Source organism: Lathyrus oleraceus, chromosome 3, assembly GCF_024323335.1.
Source record: "Lathyrus oleraceus cultivar Zhongwan6 chromosome 3, CAAS_Psat_ZW6_1.0, whole genome shotgun sequence".
Classification (NCBI taxonomy): Eukaryota; Viridiplantae; Streptophyta; class Magnoliopsida; order Fabales; family Fabaceae; genus Lathyrus; species Lathyrus oleraceus.
In genome coordinates, this window is record NC_066581.1 from 146312859 (window position 1) to 146323167 (window position 10309).

The following is a 10309-nucleotide window of genomic DNA, read 5'->3' on the forward strand; positions in this document are numbered from 1 at the left end:
CTATGAATGTCCACTCTTTGCAACTTCCATTGCATCCTTTATTTTGTCCTGCTCTCTTCTCAAAGTTGGGGTCAACATGATATTCCAGTACTGTTGTGTCAGGATTTATTAGAAGTTATCTCTATATAAGCAACAAACACATAAAAACTAACAAACAAGAGCACCCATTGTGCTCTTAATAATCTACTTTAAACAACAAAATTCAGTAAATTAAACTAGTAAATGACTAAATTGAAAATATAAATTCAAGTGCTAAGGTTTGTAATAACTCACAAAATGTGGGCTATCGGTGAGGCAGACGAATCAATGGTCTAAAATAAAAGAAAATTGTCAGAAGAAAAACAACGATTGAATTTGCCTCGAGATTGTAACGACACTCAAGTACACTTGAGCATCCTAGAGGGAAGAGCTACATCATATTCTAAAGAACTAGGGCCACGTGTAAGAAAAATCACTTGAGATATTTCAATGATAAGACTAGCATTTAATGCACATGTTTCCAAGATCACTCGCATTGGCTCCCAAGTTTTTCCCATTTCTCCTAGTAGTAAATCTGATACGAAAAACCCGACCTAATTTTCTAAAAGACTTCATATTGTTGCACCACGAAAAGCCTTTGGGGACACAATTCTGGGCCGACCACATCCCCAAAAGGGGAAGCCTGGTCATCAGTTCGAAGTCACTCCAATAAGGTGTTAAAAGCACATTGCAACCCTACTCTGAAACCCCGCACTAAATCTATGCATGGACTACTGCCTACAGTTAGATATCATCAAATAATATCCCGCATTCCACGTCCAAAAACAAGGGACACAAATAAGTGTCTCTCACATATAAGACATCCACGCGAAACATGAGGTATTCTCTGAACCAAAACTCACATTTACTCTTCATTCTCGTATTGACTTGGCGTTGGAGAACTAATATTACATCTTCATCCCAATATCGCCACACTAGAGATATGCATCCCTGGAACTCTCCAATATCATTTCATCAAGCTTCTCAGGTGAACATTTTTTAAATCAAAATGAATTTAATATATTAAAAGATCAAATATGTATTATAGTTTAAAATTAGTATTTATGCACTCACATTTAACTTTATTAATAAAGAGAGTAATAAAGTTTTCAAAGTTAACAATAATAGATAGTATATATAAAGATTATATGAAATGAAATTGTGAGGGGAGAAACGAAGAAACCAACGATATTTGGGAAGGAGATTCCGCTAATGGTGCAGATCAAAACCAGAGGGATTGGTCGTCTTGTGTTTTCGTCGAGGATTTTGGAATGGGGCACCAAATCCCAATCCCAATCCAATCCCCACCGTAGTTCCCTTTGCCTCAACCACGGTGGCCACTCATGGATTATCACGCCCACGGACACCACCCTTCTTCTGATCCCGCCACCCCAACCACCCCAAGACCCACCCTCTTCCTCTCCGCTTCCGGCAAGGCTCTTGTTGTTTCCAACTCCAACAAAAACCTCGTCATTTCCAATTCTGGAAAACGCCTCGATAACATCAATAGCAAGAAAAAATATGTCAAACAGGTCACCGGTCGTCACAATGACACCGAGCTTCACCTCGCCGCCCAACGCGGCGATGCCGCCGCTGTTAGGCAAATTCTCGCCGAGATTGATGATCAAATGACCGGGACCCTAAGTGGAGCCGAGTTTGATGCTGAGGTTGCGGATATAAGGTCTGCTATCGTCAATGAGGTCAATGAGTTGGGTGAAACTGCTCTGTTTACCGCCGCTGATAAAGGTCGGTTCGATGTCGTCAAAGAGCTTCTTCCTTATACCTCCAGAGAGGCGCTTTCTTTCAAAAACCGCTCTGGCTTTGATGCCTTGCACATTGCAGCAAACCAAGGTTACAAAGGTATAATTACAATCTTTGAAGCACGAACTCTGGAAACACGACACCACTGACACGTTGACACTAATAATAATTTGAATAAATAAATAAATTAAATGTAATCACTCGGTTTCAGGACACATACACACTATTTTTTTGAGAGGTGTCGGTGTTACACTGTTTTTTCCGGATGGTCCTTATCTTATAATTGACATAAACATTTGTGAAACTTTTTTGTTGTGTAGTTTATACAATCAACTTGTGACATGTTCATAAGCTGTTCTTAAGTTATTTACATAAGGACTTCATAATAGTTTATGAAAACAACTTATATGTCATGTGAAAACAGTTTATTTGATGTTATATATTTACATAAGCACTCATTATATATGGGCTTAATTAAGTTGTTTATCTAATGAGCCAGGTTATGGTTTTGTTATTGATTGTAAGTTTTTCTTAGATACTGTTATTATATATTGTTTTGTTGCGACAGATATTGTGCAGTTGCTGCTAGACTATGATCCTGGGCTAATCAAGACAGTTGCACAGTCAAATGCAACCCCTCTTATATCTGCGGCGACAAGAGGGTATGCAGATGTTGTTGAACTTTTACTATCATGTGATCCTAGTCAGTTGGAGATAGCTAGATCCAATGGAAAGAATGCACTCCATTTAGCTGCGCGTCAAGGTTATGTTGATGTCGTTAAGATTTTGCTAGGGAAGGACCCGCAGCTTGCTCGAAGGACTGATAAGAAAGGACAAACTCCGCTTCATATGGCTGTCAAAGGGGTTAACTGTCAAGTGGTGAAGTTGCTTCTCGCTGCTGACGCTGCAAGTGTCATGCTTCCTGACAAGTTTGGCAACACTGCATTGCATGTAGCCACCAGGAAGAAGAGGGTAGAGGTAATCTCGTGGCTGCTCAACTTTAAACAATGATATGATACATACAAAAGTATAACTGTAAAACTACGAGGAGTTCACTAGTTATACATATACCGTATAGTTTTTATATATGCAATAATGCCTTTACTTTGAGAAATATATCATGTCTGATTTTAATTTTAAGAGTGAAGTAGTTATGACTCACAACAATTCATGCAGATAGTGAATGAGTTGTTGCTTCATCCTGACACCAATGTGAATTCCCTCACAAGAGAGACCAAAACAGCTCTTGATTTTGCTGAAGCACTTCCAATATCTGAGGAAATTTTGGAGATAAAGGATTCCCTTATTCGTTACGGTGCAGTTAAAGCCAATGATCTCAACCAGCCAAGGGACGAGTTACGGAAAACCATGACACAGATTAAGAAGGACGTTTCTTTGCAGCTTGAACAAACTCGAAAAACAAACAAAAATGTGAATGGTATTGCCAAGGAACTACGCAAGTTGCACAGAGTAGGAATCAACAATGCCACCAACTCTGTAACTGTGGTTTCTGTGCTATTTGCAACAGTTGCATTTGCGGCACTTTTCACAGTCCCCGGCGGGGATGATTCTCATGGGAAGGCTGTGATGGTGCACACTGCATCTTTCAAGACCTTTTTCATCTCTAATGCCATTGCACTTTTCACTTCATTGGCCGTGGTGGTGGTTCAAATAACAGTTGTTAGAGGGGAGATAAAGTCCGAGAGGAGGGTTGTGGAGGTGATCAATAAAATGATGTGGTTAGCCTCCGTCTGCACCTCGGTTTCCTTCATTGCAGCATCTTATATAGTAGTTGGTCGGCGCAGCCGATGGGCTGCAATCCTTGTCACTGTTGTAGGGGCAATTGTAATGGGTGGTGTTCTTGGTACAATGACATACTATGTTGTCAAATCCAAACGCCATCGAAGAGTGAAGAAGAAAGAGAAGATCTCAAGGAATGGGACATATTCATGGCATCTTTCTGATTCTGAATCCGAAGTAAATCCAATTTATGCTATTTAATACATACAATGTAAGTTGGATGCTTTTTTTTCCATGCATTTTTTATTTGACAAACATTGAAAAGCAGTCCTCTAAGGTTTCTTTTATTTATAGAGGAAAAAAAAGATGGCTTTTATGGATGTAAATGGCTTCTTGGTAGTGTTTAAAACTGAAAGACCTAAGAGAGCCAAATCGGTCAGTTGCATTTTCTTAAAAGGTTGGTTTCACTTCCGACATTAGTTGTCAAATCTATCATCTATGATGTGAGTGAACTTAATATTTTGTCCTTGTTTTGTTAGGTGTAGTCAAAAGCGGTCGAAAGCACCATAAGAGGAAACAACTAGCTCGTGTTGGTGGAGAAGAAATCCGCTGCGAGGTCCACATCCTTGATCTCTTAGCTAACTCCTATGTTGTTTAGGCAAGGAACACACCTTTAGCACCTTCTGAAACCTACACTATGGCAATTTTAATTGTTGATTGCTGAGAAAATAGTCCAAAAGGACAATCATCAAACATTTCAAATTAATAACTATGATGTTAAAGAACATAAAATAATCATATTGTTCATAAGATAAATAGGTATGAGATAGAGAATTTTGTAAGCAGACAGAATTTAAGAAAGTTGGCCGCAAGGCTTAAGGTCGCTTCTTAGGAATTAAGGGATGCGAGATGATTCAAATTATCATTTATATCAATGTAAAGATGAAAGTTGAATCATATAATGATTGCATGATACACTATTGGAGTAGGTTGCTCGGTTTGTGAACTCAACCAAAGAGTTTTAAGGAGATCTAAAGTTCTGAAAACTAACATAACTACTAACTTATAGTTGCTAACATATGAACATTTACCTATAAAATAGAGGGGATTACTTCTCCCACCTTAAGTGGTGGAGAAACATCCTATGTAAATTCGAAAATGCTCCTGCGAATTCGAAAATGTACTTCTGAACGCATCTCATATATAATCAAATTGGTAAGAAAATCGCAATTAATTATAGATATATCTCTTGGAAAAATTTATATACAGGGTCTGGAATTAAGGACCGATACACCAAATCCAGCAGCAATACACCGTACATAAATGTCTTTCAAAATCTTAATTTTGTTAAATTTTTTATCCATAGTATTAAAATTTTTCATGCTCTAGTGTTTGAAAGAAATCAATCTCATAGGTAAAAGGACTTTCCAGTTTATCCAGATATGAGTGCCAATGGCAACAATGACAACAAGGGTCCTTCGCTTGAAAAAGAAAACAAGTTAATTGAAAACCATTCTTACAGTGCTATGATATTATATTACAAAAACGAATTAAAAATAAACAATAGTAAAACAAATCTAAAGGAAATATATATTTGGATTTTTTTTATTAATAAAATGAGATGGTGATTCACTTACAAATAAATTTGGTGTATTTGATGTGTGTTTGAAAGTACATTTTTAAATTTTTGAGATATTCTTAGTTTTTTACATGAGTGAAAGAGGGGAAAAAGTAATGTCCAAAATAGAATAGGGATACTTTATACGCATATGTAAAGATTTTACCATGGCATTGTCTCGATTACACCTGACACTCTTCATATAATTATATACGTTTTGTAAAGTTTAGGTAAATACCAGATTTTTGACGAAGGTATTGGATATTTCAAAACTTTTACCGTTTGGATGAAGAAATATTAGATATTTTGAAAACTTACATGATATTTTATAAAAGTATGCAGAAACATTGGACATTTTCTAAATGTCGATAAAAATTCATGGAATTCTGAAAAAGTGTTGAAGAAGTATCGAATATTTGAAAAAGTCGGTATAGAATTACTGGAATTAAAAAAAAATCAGTTGAGTTATATCAGAATTTTTGAAAAATCCGATAACATATAAAATTTATCGGATTTTTTTGAAATATTTGGTACTTTCCAAATTTTTCGAAAACTTAGAAAAATTTGATAGTTGTAGTGAAATTATTGATTTTTTTTTTTAATTTTTAACAAACTATACTAGATAAAAAATATACATATAATGCAAAAGTGATACAATATCATTACAAAACAATTTATGTCGACTTCCTAACAACTTCTTTCTAGTGCTTTAAAATGTCACGCATAAGCTGATTTCCAGGCGCTTGGATCTTCACTACAATTCTGTCTCCATCGGTATGTTACAGGAGGCAAAAGACAATTGAGTTTCAACTTCACTTGAACCCAATGATTGTTGTCAACAAAACCAACTGCAATAATTGTGTGTCTACTCGAAGCTATGCATGAAGCTATCACTAATGGGAAGAATGCAATGTTAAAGTTCATGGACAATGAGACCAATATGACATTGTATCTAGAAGCAATAGGGTAGCCCATATCAGAAATAGTCATCCATTTCTCACGATCTTGCACACCCAAGCTTGCTACCCGCAACACACTCCTAACCTCCAGTATCATGTCATTGAACAAATTAGAATACAATTGATTGTGTTGATAAACTTCAGTATCTAACTGCGTCCGAGTCAAAGATCATGAATCTTCGTTTCATCCAAGTAAAGATGCAATAGCACGGAAACCATAATTGCCATCTTTACCCAATTCAACAATGTCATCAATGTACTGATGTAAGAAATCAGAAAACTGAGACAAGTAAAGAAGTCTTGAAGACTGGCTAATTGGTTGACTTTCAACTAATTTTGTAAATGATCTCTTCGTACTCTAACTTTCATATGAGCCCTCAGAATACTCCCACTATGAAGGATCATTATGCATATCAATCTCTTCACCCTTTTTACTCTTCTTATTTCTCCTTTTTGGCTTGTATTTCACTAGGGGTGGACTCATGGAAGTTGTGGATGGATGTGTTAGTTCCCGAACTTTTTTCTTCATCACCCTCTGGTCTACAATATCTAGTGTACCGAAATACCTCTTTAACTCTTTACACTCTTCTTCAAAATCCAATTGTGTGTCACTTTCTTCTCCAATGACTTCATGCTCTTCAATGAATAATTTCTTACAAAACACATGAATCGATTCTAAAGGAATATACTCACCTTATAATTGAAGATCTCCAAGTTCACAAGCACAAGGTAACCCATGTGTTGTTCTAATGAAGTAACCACGTGCATCTTTCTTACAACCAACAAATTTTATCCTTTCCAACTCCTTTTCAATGTGTTGTATGCACTATCTTGAAAAGAAACCGTGCAATCTAGAGTAAAATGGAGTGTTATACCAATGTTCAATGTTAACAACACTTTTCTGAAATGATACTCTAATTGAACCTAATTGCAACCTCAACATGATGTTAATAACATCCCAACTTTTACATAAATCTCCCTTGCTAATTGTTAACATATTTTTTAGTCTATAGTGAGCAGACTAAACCCTAAAAAACATAAATAGAAAAAGATGTCATTATTTGATAGTTAGTAATGTAATTATATTCATATGCACATCGATGTACCTGTCCGTTGTCGTGTTTTCTATATGAGTGACTCTATTTAGTCCAAGCATTAATAAATCTTTCTTTATAGTGTGTCAACCAAGTTTCGTGCACATAATGAATAAATTTTGGAATATCAGCACATACAACCTCAAAATGCTTAAGGTGTACCAAAAATTCAGACTCCATATTCAAATATATGATGTTGTTCCATAGTTCCATAACATGCTCATGTCTATGTGATTCGACATACTCTTTACACTTCATACTAACATTTTTTGAAATATGGAACAGACACAACAAATGAGTTGAGTTTGGAAACACAACTTCCACAAGATTCATCAACGCCAGTTCACGGTTCATAACCAAAACCTTTGGTAGTAACTTCTCAGAAGCTAACAACTCTTTTAGCTTCTCTAGTGCCCATGTGAAATTTTCCTCCCTTTCATGTTCCATATAGGCAAATCCAACTGAAAGTATCAATTTCGTTGATGTAACACCAATAATCTCAAGTAGTGGTAGTTGATACTTGTTTGTTTTGTATGTACAATAAATAATCAATAGTTTTCAACCCAGAATCAAATAAATGAAAATAGATGCAATTGGAATAAGAAGTAACTGTTTGATTTGTATCTGCAATAAAAAACCAATACAAGATAAAACATGTTCAACAACTTCACTGAATCAAGGTATGTCCAAAAGATATCAGCAAGAACATTGGAAGAGTCTCTGTTTCTGGTCCAATACATGTATTTATCTTCATGAATAAGACTCAACATATGTTGCATTTGAGTCAACAAACCTCGCTTTCTCGTCTTGTATGTATACCTTGCCTTGTACACCTGGGTAACACTCGTTAGGTTTTCTGGATCTCTATCTTTCGAAGTAGCAACTATGTATTTGGGAACCATATTATATTTGGTCATGTCATTCACAAAATTTCTTTCATAATCTTTTAAACGACCTAATGTGTCATGACTATCTAAGTCCTTAGTTAGTATATGATTGTGAAACCCACACCTAACCGTAACCTTCCACCCGCTTCCACTTGACATAGATCTCAACAGAAATGGGCATTTCACTTTCATACTATAATTACCTTCAATCATATTCTTGTTCTTGTAATTTCTTCCTCTCTCACAATCCATAATCAATTTATCTTTCCTCTCCCTCATCCCATTTGCGGTATCAGAACGATAGTCACAACAATAATACCATGTTGATTACCAACGGACTACGTCCATGCCAAAACAGCAGCTCGGGAGAGAGATATCTGACATTTACAACATATACAAAATAAATCATTAATGTTAAAAATATCAGAAGCCTATTATTATTTGAACTATTTAAAAATTAAACACGTATGTAAAACATACCGCACTAGTGATGAAAAACTAAGTAAATTTTCCCACACACAATTCAACCCCCCTTCTTTTGTATATTTTTCTCACCTTCAATCTATTGGTTTGAAACACAATGTTTGAGTAAGTCTCCATAAAAGTTGATTTCCTATAAAGCCAAAACATAACACATAATCAGAAATGGTACCACAATATATGAATAAAACATAGTTAGAAATGGTATCAGTCATACCTATAATATTCAAAAACTAAATTCTCAGGTTTTTTTTCTTGATGTTCCATATACACATAATTACATGACAACAAGGTATACTAGAAAAATTCCACTTTTTACATGAGCAGGTTTCCTTTTTCAGATCCATACAATAAGTCTCAATGCCATTGGTTACACCAAATATGGCAAGATACTCACCACTGTGCCATGTAGGACTCCACCCTTGTGCTTATATCTTATTCTTCTTAATAAACAGTTGGATTTTAGGACACATGGATCCAATGTAGCTCTACAACAACTCCTTTTGGCTAGTTATCCTCTTGGTTATTTAATGAATGATGCCTGTCCATGTGCTCCAATATTTCCCTATTGAATGCTTCACACATGTTATTCACCTGTAAGTTACACTTTGTATATGTATTGAAGCGTGATCTTCTCCAATGGCATGCAGGGACCTCCAACATATTTTTCCATGCATCTTCATTCAATGCCTTCATTCTATGCATTGCCATGTCCCATGCTGGAATTGTAATTGCCCTAGCAGCTTCCCACATTACCTCTTTAAATTCCAACCAAGGGTACTTCTTCTTCCAATTTCTATATAAATTCTTTACACACAATTTCTGCTCCACATTGCCACTAATACCTTGAACAACTGGAACTAGTCTTTGTCACATGTATGAAACTTTTAATCAGATGTAAACAAACTAAATCATAAGAATAAATAAGATATATAATATAATACCTTATGTTGATATGATATAACGGCATAGGATCTATGATTGAATCTTTCTAAATCTTTCAGAAGAAGTTCTAAAAACCACAACCATGAGTCTTTTATTTTAGCTTCAACAACAACATATGCAACTAATTTTTTTATATTATTACCATCCCTCCCTACATCTACCATTAAATGTCCATAATAGTCCCCTTTCAAGAAACAAACATCCAAACAAATAAGAGGCCTACATGTCTTTATAAAACCCGCCTTAGCCTCTAAAAAAATATAGATCCTTTCAAGGACATGGTTGCCATTACTATCAACATATTGTATTACAACAATACTATTAGGGTTTGATTTCAACAACTCTTGTGCATAACTTTTCAAATGAGTGAGTTGATCAATACCAGCCCCTTGAACCAACTCCACTGCTTTCCTTTTGTCCTTACATGCCTGATCATGTGATAGTGTTAGTACCTTAGGATTGACATTAATTTTGTAAAACAAATAATGTAATCACCTCTGTTGTTTTAATATGTTGGGTTGAAGAAGTTTAACATCTGGACCAACATGTCATGTAAGATGTCACGACATCGGGACTGTAACATCTCACATGTGTATCAAACTGAATCAGTTAATTCTGGTTTGGTTTGTGATTAATTAGGAGATCTGGTGAATATCCTATCTCCTATGTGAAGATCTTGAAGATTCAATCAGAAGATTTGGTAAATATATTTGGTGAATATACAGTTCCCAAATATGGAGATCTTTTAGGAAATAAAAGATTGAAGACCATGATTGTAGCAGAAGAATTCTGCCAGCTCTGTAACAG

At 35.6% G+C, this 10309-nt stretch overlaps 1 protein-coding gene across 1 annotated transcript; it reads left to right on the forward strand.

Moving 5' to 3' along the window:
• Window positions 1-1151: 1151 nt before the first annotated feature.
• LOC127125871 (ankyrin repeat-containing protein ITN1) lies at window positions 1152-4507 on the forward strand. The gene is made up of 5 exons (XM_051054719.1): window positions 1152-1878; window positions 2348-2757; window positions 2956-3790; window positions 3874-3976; window positions 4059-4507. The coding sequence occupies exons 1-3, from the start codon at window positions 1362-1364 to the stop codon at window positions 3778-3780; spliced, it is 1752 nt and encodes a 583-aa protein (XP_050910676.1). The 5' UTR covers window positions 1152-1361; the 3' UTR covers window positions 3781-3790; window positions 3874-3976; window positions 4059-4507.
• Window positions 4508-10309: the final 5802 nt, after the last annotated feature.